The following is a 21164-nucleotide window of genomic DNA, read 5'->3' on the forward strand; positions in this document are numbered from 1 at the left end:
ACGTGACAGTGATTTCGCTTCTCTGGGACGTGCGCGCTCTGTGTATGACGAGTGCTTACGCGTGTGTGCGCAGGCAAGTGGCACTTCGGCTGGCAGATCTGCCAGGTGTGGATCTCGCTGGACGTGCTGCTCTGCACGGCATCCATCCTGTCGCTGTGCGCCATCAGCGTGGACCGCTACCTGGCCGTCACGCAGCCGCTCAACTACTCGCGGCGGCGCCGCTCCAAGAAGCTGGCGCTGCTCATGATCCTCGTCGTCTGGGTGCTGGCCGTCGCCATCACGTGCCCGCCCATCCTCGGCTGGTCAGTATCGCAGCCTCCGCCCGCTGCCCGCTGCTCGCCTCACTACGCCAAGACACCACTCGTACCTGTCAACCGACTATCTATTCGCTATGCCTTCACGCCATCTCATATCATTAAGCTACATAGCTTGAACAGAGATACGGAGACTCCGCGAGAAACGCATACTTGAACATAAATGCAGATGCACACAAGTCTGTAAGTTATGCTGTTGTACAACGTAGTTATGATTACTGTAATCCTCCGCTGTTTGGGATGTCCACGTTGAAAACAAGTAATCGTATGACAGTGACAAATTGTGGACACATTTGTAACGATGTGCTGAAGACAACTAACGAATCGACCAGTGAAAGAAACAAATTTTAATATTAAAAAGGGGTAGTTATGCGGTTTGGAATGGTCGGCCAATGGAGAGGCCAACGTCCTATTGCGCCACAAATTGTTGAAGAAGTTTGCGAGGTGCCAGGGTGGAGAGGAGTTTGTACCTCTTTAATTCAGACGAATTTTGCATAAGAACTGGACATGCACTCCATCCCCTCCTTCATGTTGTTATTGTGGTCTTCAGTACTGAGACTGGTTTGATACAGCTCTCCATGCCACTCTATCCTGTGCAAGCCTCTTCATCTCCCAGTACTTACTGCAACCTACATCCCTCTGAATATGCTTACTGTATTCATTTCTTGGTCTCCCTCTACGGTTTTTACCCTCCACACTGCCCTCCAATATTAAATTTGTGATCCCCTGATGCCTCAGAACCGATCCCTTCTTCAAGTGAAGTTGTGCCACAAACTCCTCTTCTCCCCAATTCTATTCAATACCTCCCCATTAGTTATGTGATCTACCCATCTAATCTTCAGCATTATTCTGTAGCACCACATTTCGAAAGCTCCTATTATCTTCTTGTCCAATCTATTTATCGTCCATCTTTCACTTCCATACATGGCTACACTCCTTACATACCACATAATTGATTATGTTCGCAACGGTAACGGAAGAAAATGATGGTGGACCCTTCCAGTTGGTAAACTAAGGAGTGGACACTCACAATAATTTAACAAAAATAGTAATCTACTCAGAAAAAAGAGAACTTTATCATAATAAACAACAGGAAATGGGATTCTGCATATATCTACGAAATCATATGCGGATTAAATATTAAAATGAGATTCATTATACATCAGAACATATATGTACATGATTATCGACTCAAACAGTGGGTTAAAGGACAGGGTATACTGAAATATTATGAGAATAAGAGTTGGCTCGAGAACAAGGCGTCCTACTCTCTGTGATGCAAATGATTAACGATAGTGACTAGAGGTCCTAATGAATCAAATATTAATCTTCCGACAGTATCGCAATTAGTAGTGAGGGCTCCAATGAGATCACATGGAGAAACAAGCAAGGTGGACTTTTAGCAAAGCGAGCGTACTGAAATCTGGATCACGTCGTCGGTAGGTAGCGTCTTGATGATGCAGGCGCCGACTTCTGCCGTGCAGCAACTCTGTGTCAACCCCTGGCCTCGAAGTCTGTCCGAGGATTCTAAGTTCATCCGAAAAAGAGTGACCAAGTCGCAAGACTGTCCGACTCCGACGAAGATCAGATCCCGAATCCACCTCTGTGATGCGATGCAAGCAGCGAAGTCAGAATTGCTCAACTCCCTACTCTCCTCAAAAACCGCGAATCAGCATTCAGTGCTGATTCCAAAATTCCCCCACACTGTCTCGGAACGTCATTCGCGCCAATAGCGACCGTTCCCTCCAATTTCGAGCAGGGTCTTATGACGTCAACTAGCCTCCGTTTAAGTTGACCGATCATGCCTCTGCTATTCAGCTGAGGGCACTGAACTTGCCGTTTGACAGGCTACAAAAACAACCTGCCTAGACCACCGTCCATCTGGCGCCAGACAGTCACACCCAGCAGGGCACAGTGCACAAGTATTCTCAGAGTCAAGAGGACAGTGCAGTCAGTCGGTGCCAGGAATCTTCGTTCCAGACGCGCTGGAACGGTAAACAAATGTACTACGGCGACACTAAGACGTCTCGCAGGTCGGTTCGCCCTGCATACAACAGGCGAAAATCGACCGCCGTCAGTCGTTCCGCCAGGCGCTTAAGCCTATTGTGCGAACCCCTCAGAATTCAGGGAAGTGGAGCCCCCAACCGGAAATGCCGTGTGCCGCGTCCTCCGATGCTCGCCTCGCACAGGCCAACCAGGTAAGTAAAACAACATGTTTAGGAATCAAGTGATAAGTATTTTTGGAGCTCTCAGTACAAATACTCTCATTACAATAACCTTATTCGGTCTGTAACTACTGTGCAATGACATAGAACATTAATAAAATTGATGGAAATGAGAGGCGACATGCAAAAGAGGGCATGCAACCTCTCAAGTTACTATTGGCCATGGCTGCGAACCCTGGACGCAATGTGACATCTTGAAGCAGGGCGTGAGTTGTGTCACGATAACTGAACATTCCATGGTCCACCATTCGGAAAACGCTGCAAACAATTGTCAAATGGTATCCGTACAAACTTCACATTGCTCAGCAAGTTTTGCTACCTGCAGCAGACACTGGGGTAGAATTTTCTCTTCTCTTAAATTTCTTGTAAGGGTGAAATTGACGACATGTGGCATTGGATCGTTTTGCGGAGTGTTGAAGCACATTTTACACGCACTGGGGCAGTGTTGTTTTTCAGGAAATCGTTGCTAACAAACGTTCATGACGTTTCCCTCCCACAGTCAACACATCATTGTGTGTTGTGGTTTCACGGTACAGTTTACGAATGGTCCATTTTTCTTGTATGAACTCGAGCCCCAAGGACGAAGTACATGCAGCATGAACGGCACACGTCACTGATCTGCTTCGCCAACATGTGATCCCTGCCCTACAGGAGAGAGGTGCTTGGGACTTAACTGTTTTGATGCACTATGCAGCTCCCCGTCACTTTGCGCAATAGGTCACTGGGTCACTTCTTAACACATTTCGAGAAAAGTGACGACGCTTGTGGGGAAATTAAAATGTATTTCTTTCAATTGCTTATTCGTTATTTCTCTTCCGGAAGTTCTTACAAACGTATCCACAAAGTTTCATTATCCTACGATCACTCGTTTTTGATGGGGACCCCTCTCAAGCAGCGAGAGTTTAATTATCACCACCCCGTATTTGAACGTCGGCACTTGTGCACTGTTCTCATTGCACTGCAAGTGTCAGTCGTGATCGGAATAGTGCACTTTGTCGGAGTTAACTGAATTCGAACGTGGGAAAATCGTTGGCGCTCGGGTGGTGTGTGCCTTCGTAACCTAGGGAGTTGAAATGTTTGGTGTTTCAAGAGGCACCATATCGAAGATTTATACTGCGTACACGATGAGCGAAAAAACATCATCCGCTCAGTGACAAGGCAGGTGAAGGTGTGTTGAGTTATCGTGGCAGACGGTCGTTGAAGACGACTGCAACGAAATGGAAGCGGGCATCAGTTTCACACAAGCGAACACTATCAACAACGAAACATCGTGAAGGGAGTTCCAGAACCAGGGAATAGCGGGGCGAGATGTATTATCAGAAGCACAAATGCCCATAACAGGAAGTCGTCGTGACGAAGGCACACAACTTGAACTATGGGGCACTGAAAGAAAGCCGTTTGGTTGAAGGATCCTTGTTTCACACTACTGTCAACTTGTGGCCGAGGTTGCGCCCCAAGAGTGACACAACACGGGGTTTCGGTGATGATTTGGGCAGCATCATAGTCGCATTCCATTGACCCCAGGCCGCTTTGGCAAGGTAGCATTATTGCCAATGTTTATGTGACCCTTTTGGCTCGTTAGGTTAATTCAGTGGTACATGATTTGTTCCCCCGTAGTGATGCTTTCTTCTACGACTGCAGATTCCCTATTCACACAGCTCACTTGGCTGATTTGTTGTGTTTCCCAAGGCTACCAGTGCGTCCAGTTCTCATTATTATTGAGTCTTTGTCCACTACTTCGAAGAGAAGGGTGCATCATCGCTGTGCACCTCCAGCATCTTTACCTGAACTTGACACTACTTACCAGGACTAATGGCATAACGGTCCCTTCAAAGCTACACAGTGCCTTTATTTATCCATTCCAAGACAACTGGAAGCTTTTTCGAATGCTAATGAATTTCTAAAGCGTATCAGGTATGATAATTTGCTGTGATATTGTGGTTTTTCCAATTTTCTAAAGTACTGTATCTTCATTACTGTAGTGGTCTGTGGAGCTAGCATCTGGGCGCATCTCCTTTGACTGAAGCGCTTTAAACCTAACCGTTGCCAAATTGAAATTAGAACCAACTTTTAAACTGATTTATCACCATTGTTGAGGCTAGACTCTTTGATAACGCTGTCTGAATCGATATATTCAATTACAAGAGGTAAACTTTCGCAAACGCAACTTAAACTTCTTTTATTTGATTCTGGAGAAAACATTAGTCAGCAAGAATACTACAAAGCTAATGACCCTTTCGCGTACTGAGTTCCATCTCATAGATGAACACTCGTCTGACGTAAATTTATTTACCATCTGCACAAAATGTAGAGAAGTATCCAAGACAACAAACTTTCGAAGTCTAATTAATATTGACGAAATTACGTATAAGACGGATCTGAAGACGTTTCTGCCTGTGCAAGACTCCATTATCTCACAAACTGCATCTCCAGTACTTATCGTGGAACCGAAAATATTGTATCTCCAGGAAAATGTAATTACATCAAATGATAAGCACTAGTGGGGAATGGGTATAACCAAATGGTTTCATAAATAGATAAAGAGAGATTTTAATACGCGCTAAGACACAAACAAGAAAAAAATAACAAATCACGATGGAATTATCCGAATTGCATGGAAATAGGTAGATGTGATGTACGTGTACAGACATACAAATCATTACAATTTCAGAAAAACTGGACAACTGAATCACGGGAAAGCTTTTCACCAATGCATCAAGCTAGTAATACATTGATCCACTGTTGCCCCCTATGCAAGCAGTTACTCGGTTTGGCATTGACTGATAGTCACTGGATGTCCTTCTGAAGGATATCATACCAAGTTATGTCCACCTGACGCCGTAGATAGTGAAAATCCCAAAATGATTGGAGGGCCCTGCCCACAAATCTCCAAACGTTCTCATTTGTATAGAAATTCAGCGACTTTGCTGGCCAGGGCTGTGTTTGGCAATCACGAAGACAAGCAGTACAAACTAACACTGGGCGGTCATTACCATGCTGAAGTGTAAGCCCAAGGTGCTTGGCCACGAGGGTCAACACAATCGGGCATAGAAAATCTTCGACGTACCGTTGTGCTGGAAGGGTGCCGCGGATGACTAAGGAGTCCTGCTATGGAATGAAATGGCACCCCACACCATCGCTCCTGCTTGTTGGGCTGCCTGGTGTCTGACAGGTTGGCATCCCACCTCTGCCCGGGACGTCTACAGACAAGTCTTCGACGGTCATCGTCTTCACTGGTCATCGGGGCTCAGTTCGAAGCTTGATTCATCAATGAAGACAATTACACTGCAGTCAATGAGACTCCAGGCCGAAGACGTATCTGCAGACGCCCTGGACAGCAGTGTGATGTCGATGTGGCTGTCGCTCACCGTACTGCCCGACAACGGCCTGACAGTCAGGAATGATGGTCGGCAGTGCCATTTCTTATCACAGCAGGGACCGTTTGGTTGACTTTCTTGGCACCCCTACTGCTTGTCCTCGTTCTAGCCAAACGCTACCGCGGCAAGCAAGACTGCCGGATTTCTCCCCAATTGAGAACGTTCGGAGCACTACGGGTAGGGCCCTCCAACCACTTAAGGATTTTCACTATCTAAAGCGCCAATTGGACATTATTTGGTATGATATCCCTCAGGAGGACATCCAACAACCGTGTCAATCAATGCCATCCCTAAGAATTGCTTCCTTAATTGCCACAGGTCAGAGTAGGCAGCTTTATCGTCTGATCAATATTTTTGTGGTTTATCCTGGATGATTTCGACATTCTGGAAGCACAATAGCTCAACACAAGTACGTATCTATCCTTGGCGACTATATCCATGCCTACATGCAGTTTGTTTCACCTCGGCACTATCACAGCTATCAAACGGATAATGTAACGTGTCAGACAGCTTGCAGTGTACGTGCGTAGTTCGAAGACAACTCCCCTGTCCACCAAATCCTCTATATTAATCCTAATACACTACTGGCCATTAAAATTGCTACTGCACGAAGATGACGTGCTACAGACGCGAAATTTAACCGACAAGAAGAAGATGCTGTGATATGCAAATGATTAGCTTTTCAGAGCATTCACACAAGGTTGGCGCCGATTTCTCACACACAAACAGCAGTTGACAGGCGTTGCCTGGTGTAACGTTATTGTGATGCCCCGTGTAAGGAGGAGAAATGCATACCATCACGTTTCCGACTTTGATAAAGGTCGGACTGTAGCCTATCGCGATTCCGGTTTATCGTATCGCGACATTGCTGCTCGCGTTGATCGAGATCCAATGGCTCTTAGCAGAATATGGAATCTGTGGGTTCAGGAGGGTAATACGGAACGCCGAGCTGGAACTCAACGGCCTCGTATCACTAGCAGTCGAGATGATAGACATTTCATCAATCCGCATGGCTGTAACGGATCGTGCAACCACGTCTCGATCCCTGAGTCAACAGATGGGAACGTTTGCAAGACAACAACCATCTGGGCGAACAGTTCAACGACGTTTGCAGCAGCATGGACTATCAGCTCGGAGACCATGGCTGCGGATACCCTCGACGCTGCATCAAAGGCAGGAGCGCCTGCGGTGGTGTACTCAACGACGAACCCGGGTGCACGAATGGCAAAACGACATTTTTTCGGATGAATCCAGGTTCTGTTTACAGCATCATGATGGTCGCATCCGTGTTTGGCGACATCGAGGTGAACGCACGTTGGAAGGCGTGTATTCGTCATCGCCATACTGGCGTATCACCCGGCGTAATGGTATGGTGTGCCATTGGTTACACGTCTCGGTCACCTCTTGTTCGCATTGACGGCACTTTGAACAGTGGACGTTACATCTTAGATGTGTTACGACCCATGGCTCTACCCATCATTAGATCCCTGCGAAACCCTACATTTCAGGAGGATAATGCACGACCGCATGTTGCAGGTCCTGCACGGGCCTTTCTGGATACAGAAAATGTTCGACTGCTGCCCTGTCCAGCACATTCTCCAGATCTCTCACCAATTGAAAACGTCTGGTCAATGGTGGCCGAGCAACTGGCTCGTCACAATACGCCAGTCACTACTCTTGATGAACTGTGGTATCGTGTTGAAGCTGCATGGGCAGCTGTACCTGTACACGCCACCCAAGTTCTGTTTGACTCAATGTCCAGGCGTATCAAGGCCGTTATTACGGCCAGAGGTGGTTATTCTGGGTACTGATTTGTCATGATCCATGCACCCAAATTGCGTGAAAATGTAATCACATGTCAGTTCTAGTATAATATATTTGTCCAATGAATACCCGTTTATCACCTGCATTTTTTCTTGGTGTAGCAATTTTAATGGCCAGTAGTGTAGATAATCTGTGGGACCACCTGGATCTGTCTGTCCGCGCCATGGATTTTCAACCGAGAACCCTAACAGAGCTGGCCATGGCACTGGAGCGGGTATAGCTGCATGGATCCATATCGGTACTGTCCAGAACCTTACTGACTTTCTTCCTGCACGTCATGCAGTTGTCCGTACGGAATAAGGTTGTTACTCAGGGTTTGGACAGGAGGACAAGTTAATGTGACTGGACAACGTATTAAGTATTTACGAAACGGCATTTTCAAGTAGACCTGAAAATTGAGGTTTAGAAAATCAACACAAGCTATACTTGAAAATCATCTAATACAGAGCCCGGAAGCGGTCGTCGAATTAATGAAGTTGCTGTTACCAACTGGAGCGATATTTTACTAACTGCACTATAATCTTGTAATAATTTACCGTGGACGAAAGTACGGACTGTTTCGCCCACTCAGCTTACTGACGGCGTGTACGCAGTAAATCATCTCACAAGTTTTCAGGAATTAACACCATGCGTGACACGACCAACGAATATATCGACTTCTGTACGAGCTATCCGTCAATATGCCTCAACACATGACCTCGCCGCCTTCAAACTGGTCTCTTCTCGCTATGAAACTATCCAGTCATATGTATGACGATTGTGGTCGTGCAAAACTGAAACAAAATACATGGGGGCAGATAAAATTTCATCATTTCTCTTGGTACATTCCGATATTCCAACCAGCAGAAGACCCGACATGTACTGTAACACCGGAAGTGGCATTAATATTTTCAGCTTCATACCAATCGCTCCACTTCACAATGATCGTAAAACTGCGTCGCTAACGCGGCCTGTTGTTGCTGTATGAACGCCATCACAAAAATTTTGTTGCAAAGAGTTTACTGTTCTTTCAACTGCTAGGTGTTACTATTGACAGAACCTAACCCCAAACTGGTAAAACGAAGAGAATGTTGATGATAAAATGTCCTTAGTCTTTGGGCCGCATCACATTCTTCTTTAAACTTCTTCAAAGCTCTACGATTCGATGCATATGCTGAGACCCTCTAGCTGGACGGACGCTGTCGAAAGACGGTGTCGTGTTCACTTATAAAAGGCAGTTTTCAAAAAAAAAAAAAAAAAAAGTTCAAATATGTGAGAAATCTTATGGGACTTATCTGCTAAGGTCATCAGTCCCTAAGCTTACACACTACTTAATCTAAATTATCCTGAGGACAAACACACACACACCCATGCCCGAGGGAGGACTCGAACCTCCGCCGGGACCAGCCGCACAGTCAATGACTGCAGCGCCCCAGACCGCGCGGCGAAGGCTGTTTTCTCGCTCATTTTCCGGAATGTGTACCTTAACCGATTTAGGGAAGCCATGAAATAGATTAATGTCGGTGGCTCAATCCCAACTAATGTCTAGTCCCTTGAACATTTTACTTTAAGTCTTTTTAGTTCTCTGAAGACAGCAACGCGCAACTGCAGTAGATAACCGAGAAAAAAGAGTAAAGTTTAATGTATACAGTTTACTTAAAACTGAATAAGCTTAACAGATAACTAGTTCACTTTCTCTCGACAAAAGTCGACCTATCTCAAAATGTCATTCACTAAAACGTGACTTCAGCAATTCTGTAAATGCATCTGCGGTTACACAAATTGACTACCTACTACAAGACGATACACGCCTAAAAAGAATCTGGAGGTAGTCTTGTAGCACCTCGTTTCCAAAACGAGTGCAAAAGTCTGAAGCTGCTTTCCGCTCTTTAAAAATCATAAAATAAATACACTAATCAGTAACTAAATGCCAACTGCAGGATTTGATTGCGTGTCGTGTAACAAAGCCGTTCGTGTATAGTCAATTACAAATCGTTTATTCTTGGGGTACGAAACTGGACAATGCAGTAATTGTAAACTGCCAGAACAGCTAGTCATCTTATTAAACTGTTCCCCACTTCTAATTTTGACCCATTTAGTGCGACACCGAGGGCACACACTTTTTTAAATTAACAGTAATGTTGTAGATACGGGAAGGAAAGCTTCTTCGAAAATCTTGATGAGACGAAAAGGTCGTCACTTGTGTGCATTATAAATGGGGATACTAGGTTCCTCAATAGCCCCGCGTCACAGCACATAAGGCGCATCTGCTCTTTTCGGCACTATATGACCACGTCTTGGCAACTCTGGGAGATGCTTGCAGTTGGACGGTTCAAAGCAGGAGCCAGGGATGGACCCTCCAGGTCACCCCCGACCGAGTTGGTATTCGGAGTAAGGTGGTGGGAGAGCCTCTCAGCGGACAAATTTGAACGGCCTAGCTGTAAAGCCTCCAGGGTCTCGTTAAAAGTTCAGCTAACCAGTCGCTCTCACTCCTTCTCGATCGACGCTGCCGCGCCATATGGGAAGAGTTTTTCCAAGAGGTAGGCCCGTCTCATCGCAGCTTTATTTTCAACCTACTATATCCTCCAAATTCTGATTAGTTACTTGTCAGATTACACTTTGGTGTGAATAACTGTATATCAGCAGTTGGTACTTTATTTGTTTTCAATAAAATGTGTGTCCACGTGTGTGCTCCATGGTACTGTTCCATTTAAATTCAAGGCACCCTTTCCCCAAAGATAAGTGCTGACTTCAATATAATGAACAACTTGTAGCATGGTCCTAATGTTAACGGTATCAATAAGCTATTTCTGTCTCTTAGTCTGTTGTAAATGCAAGTTGTTTAGAAGAAAGTGTCATAGTCTTACGCGAGACAGAATTGGTCAAAACCAGAAGAAAATTTATACTGCTATGTAAAGACAAGTGGTAGTTTAACGTTGTTACCAAAAACCTGGAAAATTAGTGGAAGGTTGTTAGCAAGTATCACGAAAAGTTCTTCACCAATTACTTCATATTTTACAGAATAAAGTAATAAATATTCGGACGGACAGAGACTACAGTTTTTAATATATATGGTATATAGTTCTGTACTTCACATGGAGGGGAAGCACTGTCACCAAAAATCTCGAAAAGTTCGTGACCGATGTATTTAAAATGTTTACACCATACTTCAGGTTCGTACAGAAAGAGATACATATTTTTATATACAGACTGAGTAAATATGTATGTAACATATAAGGAGAAACGTTGTTGGCGTAAATGTCGAGAAGTTCTCTACCTATTAACTTCAAATTTTCATACGATACGCTAATAAAAGTTGGACAACCATGAAGACTATTTATTTTTAGATATATATAGTATATAAATTTATACAACATACAATAGAAAACATAATTGGCACAGTTCTCAGAAGTTTGTTGGTCGATTTATTTCAAATATTTGCACAATACTCTAATTAACATTCAGCCCGAAATATGCTATATATTTTGTAAACAACACTGTGCAGTTTTTCAGTTAAAAAAGACTATGCCAAAAAAAACGCTGTGTTGGGAAAATGTGCTGTTTACTTTTCTTTCTCGGGAACAGTTTTAAGTACGATACCAGGCCATTTAATCCATTAGACTAGCTGTTTTTGTCTATATATATTCTTTCTCCTAATAAAGAATTTTTTTTAAAAATCTGCTTACACAACAATATGCTGTTTCGTTTTATTCATCGCAGTCGGGTTTAACAGAAAACCCGAACGTTTTTGGAATCGCCATGGTACCGCATTCCTAGAGAGGCATGTAAACCAAAATATACAACGTCCAATAGTAATTAACACCTCACCAGGAACCAGCAATGGTTTTGGCTGAGAAGTAGGATTCAAGGAAGGATTGGCCAAGATGGTTTAATTGAACATCATTTACCATAACATTTTGTTAAAACGATTCTTCTAAACTGATATAACTAGTACAATTCTTGTTTTAACAATTGCAAGTATTAAAGAGAAAAAGAAAATTAGGCATCAGTTTGAATTAAAACAGTAAAACAATTCCATACTAGGACCAAGAACCAGATAACCGTTTCCTGTTGATCGGAGCCACTTTTACCTTCGGGACAAGGTCGTAGATCAAAGTGAAAACATAAAATGTGACACCCGCCGGACATCAAAACAACAAAACTACTGTAGCTAAAGTAGTAAATACTCAAGCAAAACCTTAAGACTACAGTAAGACAGCAATACAAGTGAATAACATAATTGTGGTGCTTAACTGTGCGTCCACAAGCGTTCATTTAACGGACAACCCGCATGGTTGAGGGCCAAACCGTCCGGTGTAACCACCAGACCACACCCACGCAACGGAGGTGCCGGCGTGGGACAACGGACAGCCCAACTAGGACCCCCAAACAAATTCCAAGGCAGAACAGCCACAAACCAAATTACAGTTGAATTCTATAACGTATACACATCACCAGTTAGTTTCTATACGGCTGATAATAAGGATGATTCACCACCTAGATGAATGCATAATCAAGTGACACACCATAACCTGCATGTGCATAAGGGGTAGCCTATAAGAATTCACTAGCAACAAAGGAGGAGGAGGAGGAGGAGATTGGTGTTTAACGTCCCGTCGACAACGAGGTCATTAGAGACGGAGCGCAAGCTCGGGTGAGGGAAGGATGGGGAAGGAAATCGGCCGTGCCCTTTCAAAGGAACCATCCCGGCATTTGCCAGAAGCGATTTAGGGAAATCACGGAAAACCTAAATCAGGATGGCCGGAGACGGGATTGAACCGTCGTCCTCCCGAATGCGAGTCCAGTGTGCTAACCACTGCGCCACCTCGCTCGGTTAGCAACAAAGCAGCCTGCAAATATATACATACGTATATGTATAGATCTCCGCAAATAAGGAGAAAACGGTTCTGAATTTCTTTGCTTGTAAGTAAATAATAAATTGCTGACACTTATTTTAAAACTACTAGTGAGAATAGCAACAAATACACAGAAGTAACTTTGAGATAGTAGAGACAATTTAAAGCTTCTTGGAACAAATGAGGAAAAGCAGCTGTTATGCTCAATTATTAAAAGAAATTTCTTATCACAAAATAGTTCAAATGGCTCTGAGCACTATGGGACTTACATCTATGGTCATCAGTCCCCAATAACTTAGAACTACTTAAACCTAACTAACCTAAGGACATCACACAACACCCAGTCATCACGAGGCAGAGAAAATCCCTGACCCCGCCGGGAATCGAACCCGGGAACCCGGGCGTGGGAAGCGAGAACGCTACCGCACGACCACGAGCTGCGGACTTTCTTTTCACATCTCAACTAAAAATAGACTAGCCTTTAATATAAAAATATTCCCCTTGAGTAAGACAGGTTACAGGCCACGGTTTGATAACCGATAACAACTTGGAACTCGAGCTTTTGGAAAGTGACTTAGCATTAAGAACGAGAGGTTCAGCCAGTGCCAGATCACTAAAGCGGCAAGTCTGACGCAAAACAGATAACTAGCAAGCTTATTTGCTAATTGATTACGAACGGTGAGAACTGCCAAAGACGGCCGCGAGCAGCGATGCAATATCAGCGAGCTGTTGTGGCCGGAAACATTTAGTCAATATCCCGAGTTACAACTTTGCGTCCGCGGCGCCAGCCAGTGTGGCCGAGCGGTTGGGCGCTTCAGTCTGGAACGGCGCGACCGCTACGGTCGCAGGTTCGAATCCTGCCTCGGGCATGGATGTGTGTGATGTCTTTAGGTTAGTTAGGTTTAAGTAGTTCTAAGTTCTAGGGGACTTATGACCACAGCAGTTGAGTCCCATAGTGCTCAGAGCCATTTGAACCATTTGAAACGCTGTAGTTGTTTTCCTGGGACGGTAAAGCACCTATTAATCCGCTTGGGGCGTATGGCCCTATGAGTGTGTCACCGAACCTCTTGCCCATACACTGATAGTGGAGTGATCCTGACGCCTCACTCCATGATTGCTCGAAGATTTGAATATCCCAGCACGTGCATATTGTGGTAAATTAATGTGTCATCTCTTGTGAATCCCGCTTCAGATGCAAATAAAATACACAATACTCGTCACAGTTAAAAATACCAACATCTTAACAGACATGGGTTTCCGGATGTATAACTGCACCAACGTTTTCTCTAGCTCTGACCAGTACTAACTACTGTAGCAATATGTGACACATTGTTGAAATGTCCTGTATGACAGTTGAGTAGCGGAGGCCGGAAAGAACTGTCCTGCAAGTCAATGCAGGTTACATCTCTGTCTACATCACTGCTCTGTAATTCACACTTAAGTGCCTGACAGTGGTTCTTCGAACCACCTTCAGACTGTTTCCCCACTGTTCCTATCTCTAACAGCGCGTGGGAAAATAAAAACTTAAAAATTTCTGTGCGAGCCCTTATTTCTCGTATTTTATTACGATGATAATTTCTTCCTATCCAGGTTGGCGACAATAAGGTATTTTCACATACAACGGAGAAAGTTGGTGACTGAAATTTCGTGAATAGTTCTCGCCGCAACGAAAAACGTCCTTGTTTTAATAATTGCCACACAATCACGCTTGTCATATTCATGACACTCTCTCTCTTATTTTGCGGTAATACAGAACGATCTGCCCTTCTGTTCTCCGTCAGCCCTTTTTGGTAGGGACCCCTTACCACGCCGCAATACTCTAGCAATGGACGAAGAAGCCAGGTATATGCAATCTCTCTAGTAGCGTTTTTGCATCTTTTAAGTGTTCTGTCAATAAAGCGACGTCTTTGTTTTCACTCCCGCACAATATTATCCATGTGATCATTCCAGTTTAAGTTACTCGACGTTGTAATTTCTATGTATTAAGTTGAAATGGTAGCATAAAACTTGTGTCATTTATCGTGTAACCGTAATTTGACGGATTTCTTTCCCACTCGATTGAAAGATGCCACATTTTTCCTTTTTGCACCATGCAGATATCGTGGCTAAGGTATTTTGCAGTTGGGTTTGATCTTCTGATGACCTTACTAGAAGGTAGATAGCAGCATTATCTGCAAAAAGCCTAAAAGTACTGCCCAGATTGTGTCATGAATCGTTTATACAGATTAAAAACGGGAGAGAGCTTATAACACTATCTTGGGGAACGCCGGAAACACTTCTGTTGATGATTTTCTACCGATTACTAGGTACTGTGACTTTCTGAAAGGAAATCATGAACCCAGTCGCATAACTCAAGCGATATTCCCCAGGTACGAAATATTAGTACAAGTCTCTTGTCAGGGATGGTGTCAAAAGCTTTCTGGAAATCTAGAAATATGGACCTAATCTCTACTTGCTGCGAATAAAGAGATTTTTATGCTTCACAACCACGTTTTTTTCTAAGTGCGTGCTGGTTATTTGTCAATAAATAGTTTTCTATGAGGTAAACTCATAGTATTCCAACACAGTATATGCTCCAAAATCATTCTGCAAATTGACGTCAGGGATATGGGTGTGTAATTCATAGAATTATTCGTATTTCCTTTCTTGAGTATGGCACTAATCATCAAAATTACAGTTTACGAAAGTCTTCTGCAGATAGGCAAACAAGTCCGATTTGGTTGTGAAAAAAAAAAAAAAAGCAAGTGATATTGATTGTTGTGTGAGGAATAACTTCACAACACATCAACACCGCCCCAGAAACTACTCGTACTCTCAGGATCCATCCTCTCATTAGTTAGGTTTAAGTAGTTCTAAGTTCTAAGGGACTGATGACCATAGATGTTAAGTCCCACAGTGCTCAGAGCCATTTGAACCATTTTGAGCCATCCTCTCACCACACCACTGTCTATGGTGTTGTTACTGAGTGTATTTCTCAATCGTTATGACTTTTTAATAAATGTTGGGCTAAATCGGTCCAGTGGACGTGCCCATCTTTAGCGTCTCACAGCAAATTTTATAACTGGAGTAGTCAATTTTAGATCGGTAAGTAAATTTTCTCGCGAGACAACAATAAATCAAGATACAAACACAACCCGCAACCGAAAGATGTCCAATGGTGATTGCGTCGTACCGGTATTTATTTAAGTAGAACATAATGAATGTGGCTAAAAATGTGTGCCTCACACCTAACCTGTCATGACCACACACATTTTTTAATTCCTTTTTGTGGGGGGGCAGGGGGCGGGGTGGTAGGAGTGATGGTCACCGGTTTGTAGAGGGTCGAATGATTAGAGCGATTAAGTTAGTCAAAGACAGCAGTTTTACTGTAATGAAGTTAGTTAAAATGTGAAGGAATATTGGGAGCCAAAAGCCGTATGTGTGTTACATTTGGTGGAGCGCCGAGTTAAGCAGCACAACGGAGAATATTGTGTTCAAATGGTCAAATGGCTCTGAGCACTATGGGACTTAACATCTGTGGTCATCAGTCCCCTAGAACTTAGAACTACACTCCTGGAAATGGAAAAAAGAACACATTGACACCGGTGTGTCAGACCCACCATACTTGCTCCGGACACTGCGAGAGGGCTGTACAAGCAATGATCACACGCACAGCACAGCGGACACACCAGGAACCGCGGTGTTGCTCGTCGAATGGCGCTAGCTGCGCAGCATTTGTGCACCGCCGCCGTCAGTGTCAGCCAGTTTGCCGTGGCATACGGAGCTCCATCGCAGTCTTTAACACTGGTAGCATGCCGCGCCAGCGTGGACGTGAACCGTATGTGCAGTTGACGGACTTTGAGCGCGGGCGTATAGTGGGCATGCGGGAGGCCGGGTGGACGTACCGCCGAATTGCTCAACACGAGGGGCGTGAGGTCTCCACAGTACATCGATGTTGTCGCCAGTGGTCGGCGGAAGGTGCACGTGCCCGTCGACCTGGGACCGGACCGCAGCGACGCACGGATGCACGCCAAGACCGTAGGATCCTACGCAGTGCCGTAGGGGACCGCACCGCCACTTCCCAGCAAATTAGGGACACTGTTGCTCCTGGGGTATCGGCGAGGACCATTCGCAACCGTCTCCATGAAGCTGGGCTACGGTCCCGCGCACCGTTAGGCCGTCTTCCGCTCACGCCCCAACATCGTGCAGCCCGCCTCCAGTGGTGTCGCGACAGGCGTGAATGGAGGGACGAATGGAGACGTTTCGTCTTCAGCGATGAGAGTCGCTTCTGCCTTGGTGCCAATGATGGTTGTATGCGTGTTTGGCGCCGTGCAGGTGAGCGCCACAATCAGGACTGCATACGACCGAGGCACACAGGGCCAACACCCGGCATCATGGTGAGGGGAGCGATCTCCTACACTGGCCGTACACCACTGGTGATCGTCGAGGGGACACTGAATAGTGCACGGTACATCCAAACCGTCATCGAACCCATCGTTCTACCATTCCTAGACCGGCAAGGGAACTTGCTGTTCCAACAGGACAATGCACGTCCGCATGTATCCCGTGCCACCCAACGTGCTCTAGAAGGTGTAAGTCAACTACCCTGGCCAGCAAGATCTCCGGATCTGTCCCCCATTGAGCATGTTTGGGACTGGATGATGCGTCGTCTCACGCGGTCTGCACGTCCAGCACGAACGCTGGTCCAACTGAGGCGCCAGGTGGAAATGGCATGGCAAGCCGTTCCACAGGACTACATCCAGCATCTCTACGATCGTCTCCATGGGAGAATAGCAGCCTGCATTGCTGCGAAAGGTGGATATACACTGTACTAGTGCCGACATTGTGCATGCTCTGTTGCCTGTGTCTATGTGCCTGTGGTTCTGTCAGTGTGATCATGTGATGTATCTGACCCCAGGAATGTGTCAATAAAGTTTCCCCTTCCTGGGACAATGAATTCACGGTGTTCTTATTTCAATTTCCAGGAGTGTAACATTCGCTGTGAGAGGGCGGCGTACTACCTGGCCAGTGGGATCACTGCAAACAGCAGCCGCAGTTTTCATTCACACTGCGCACTAAGCCCGCTTAATGCCGTTCGCTGCCGTGGCAGCTGCCTGTGCAGATCCATCTTCATCAGCACAGCGCGAAGGCAGCCACGCCCAGAGGCTCGCCGTGGGCGTACGCGCTGAGGCGCGGCGCGGCGGGTGGGGGCGGACCGGTAAACATCCGATGGCGGTCTCCTCACAACTCCGGCAAACAGCCCGCTCACCGCTGAGTGTCTGCAGCCGTTACCGTCGCTTCAACGGGACGCTGAGGCTCGCTTAACGCGCTTGTCCTCTAACCTCTGCTAACTCTGTACGTTCACTTAGGAATTTCTCGAGTATTCCAACAGGAGTACGTATTCAGTGATCAATCAAAAAGCGTATTCTAAACGAAGTCATTTGCAGCTCCTGAGGAGACTGTTTACCCTTGAATCGGATTAGATTACACACGGTGGAGTGAGAGTAACGTGACCACCACCTGTGTTCGACGTCAACGTGCAGCAACCACTCACAGACGACGGGTAGCAGCACTAGTAGTGCTGAACTTAAAAGAACGCAAAATCTTTATGTAAGAACAAGCTTTATAAGGATTGGGTATCTGAATGAAGAAGCAAAGTTGGAAGCCATGAAGAAATGTCTCATAAGGAGGAAACAGCTATGAGTTGCATCTTCATCTGGTAAACAGCAATAGAAAACTCCAACAGACTACTTTAACATCTTCAACTTTTGTGGTCCTGTCCTCCTCAGTTGCGCGTAATACTACGGTATAGTGATAATTTTCACTTATGGACCGTCAAACAATTCCACATTTGCAGAGCATTTAAAACACTACAACCATCATCCTACAAACATGGAACAAGAAATGAAAATAATGAGAATAAGCAACCATGACAAACATCTTATACAAATGCAAGAAAACTTCCACATCCAGAAAGCCATAGCAGAAAACAAACATGTGATAAATGAACAAACACACATCAGCACAGGCTCCCTACTACACTTAATAAAGGAAATGATAACATTATATATATATATATATATATATATATATATATATATATATATATATATACAGCACAAAAAAATACATATCACACCAAAACACACACACACACACACACACACACACACACACACACACACACACACATACACACATACACAAACGCACATACAAATCCATACACGAACAGACCACAGATACTTCAATAGTTACACTCATAAGTTTGGCAGTAATACTCGATCTTTGGCAAAAACATTTGACAGTCGCAACAGAAACCAAAACATTGCATTAAAACAAGCGTTCAGTGCATAGTGCTGTGGAATGTGGAAAAAACAGCAAATTGGCGCTCATAGAAAGAAGAACAACACCAAAAATGCAACAGGAGTGTAATATTTAAGAAACTGTCTACGCAACCTGTAAGTACAGTCCAAAACAATACTACTTAACAGGAAATACCAACCACCAGAACTGTTTATAACCTATAGGCACAGTGACAAAAATGTAAATAAAATAGCTAACATATGTACATATTCCAGGCCACTGATGATGCCTTGCAGAAAATAAAGGCGAAACGCGTATGGCACTAAAATTGTGTTTTATTCAGTTGCTGTCAGACGGTCCATAAGTGAAAACTATCAATATACCGTAGACTAATTTAAATTCTGATTCTTCATCAGACGAATGAGTTATTCCTTAGTTATCATTTATTTTGTACTAACGTGCAATACATCTGCCATGCTGCTTGATTTCATTTGCCCAACCGTGTACTGAAACAAACCGAAAGTAAAATGGACGAATAACACATCACAACGTCTGTGCTGTGGCGCATTTGCCGTATAGTCACACTTCTGCGCCGCACTGCGCGTCAGGGGGCTCCAGCCAACAGCAAGTGTTTATACCGGAATGGACCCCGCCCCATCCCCTGGACGACGTCCTTCATTTAACGACCGGGAGTGGCGTTTCCGTAGAGTTGTCAGTGCTAACAGACAACCAACGCTGCGTGAAATAACCGTAGAAATCAACGTGGGACGTACGTCGAACGTTCCGTCAGGACAGTGCGGCGAAACTCGGCGTTAATGTACTATGGCAGCAGAAGACCGATGCTTTTGCGTTTGCTAAGAGAACAACATTACCTGCCCTAGACTACTGAAAAACCGTTGCCTATCTGGCCAGATGAGCCCAGACTTCAGTTGGTAAGGGCTGATGGTAGGATTCGAATGTGGCACAGACCCCATGATGCTATGGACCCAAGTTGTCAACAAGGCACTGTAAACTGATGGTGGCTCCATAACGGTGTGGGCTGTGTTTACGTGGAATTAACTAGACCCCCTGGCCCAATTGAACCCATAACTGACCGGAAATGGTTATGTTCGGTAGCGTGAAGACCATTTGCAGCCATTTCCAAACAATGATTGAATTCTAATGGATAACAATGAGTCATGGCGCCTTGCCACAATTGTTCGCGATTCGTTTGAAGAACGTTCTGGAGAATTAGAGCTACAGATTTGGCCACCCAGGTCGACCAACATAAATTCTATCGTACATTTATCGGACATAAACGAGAGGTCGGTTCGTGCACAAGATCCTGCACGTGGTACACTTTCGCTATTGCAGATGGCAGCAGGGCTCAATATTTCTGCAGGGGGACTTACAATTACTTCCTGAGTCGCTGACACGTCGAGTTGCTGCACTAGAACCGCAAAAGGATGTCCGACACGATGTTAGGAGTAAACCCCATGACTTTGGTCACCGCAGTATGTAAAACATGTTTGGAAGATGCGGAAAACAGTGTAGTCGTTGTTGTAATGCCAAAAGGGCATGATCATTGGCTTTCGGGCCAAGAGAGGAACGATCTCTGAAACGGCTGTCTGTAAACTGTTCGTGTGCCGCTGTGGTTAAAGCGTACCGAGAATGGCAAAATGACTCAATCCAAAACCGCCGCTGAGGCAACAGTGGTGCACCAAGGATCATATATAACAGGGGTCCACAACGCCTGCTTAGATTTTTACGGCCGAATAAACGTGGATCCCGCCAACGTGAACTAAAGAACTACCAACAGCGTTTCCTCAACGACAGTTCCGCGAATGTTGCTGCGTATGGGTCTCCACAGCTGGTAATTGCTGCATGAACCTACGCTGGCGACGAAGGCTCGAATTTGCACCCCAGTACAGAAATTGGACTTGCACTGAGTAGCGACAGGTGGCCTGTTCAGACGAATCTCGTTTTCTGGTCCATCAGCATGAAACGTCTGACAGAAAAAGACACTGAAACAACCGACGGATAGGTCAAGGACGAAGGAGAGCGCGTTATGATGTGTAAATTGTTTTCGTGGCATACCCTGGGTGATTCTTTAAAGCACAATGGATCACCTCAACAATACTTCTATCCAGGTGCACCAGATCGACCCCTACATTCAGTACGTTTTTCCTCGGCACAATGTCAGCTTCCAGCAGGATAATGCAAACTGACATACAGCTCGCAATATACATGCGTGGTCCCAAAAGCACCAGGATGAATGATGAGTGTACCTCACTCTACTGGACACCACACTCCCCGGATTTACGC

The 21164-nt window shown here is 45.0% G+C and overlaps 1 protein-coding gene across 1 annotated transcript in view; it reads left to right on the forward strand.

Moving 5' to 3' along the window:
* Nucleotides 1–17829, forward strand: part of LOC126176154 (octopamine receptor-like) — a 55381-nt gene extending 37552 nt beyond the window's left edge. Inside the window, exons 2-3 of the mRNA XM_049923296.1 lie at nt 74–363; nt 17665–17829. Coding sequence (XP_049779253.1) covers nt 74–363; nt 17665–17829 — 455 coding nt within the window. The remainder of the gene's footprint in view (nt 1–73; nt 364–17664) is intronic.
* The last annotated feature ends 3335 nt before the right edge of the window (nt 17830–21164 follow it).

This window comes from Schistocerca cancellata, chromosome 3, assembly GCF_023864275.1.
Source record: "Schistocerca cancellata isolate TAMUIC-IGC-003103 chromosome 3, iqSchCanc2.1, whole genome shotgun sequence".
NCBI classification, from domain to species: domain Eukaryota; kingdom Metazoa; phylum Arthropoda; class Insecta; order Orthoptera; family Acrididae; genus Schistocerca; species Schistocerca cancellata.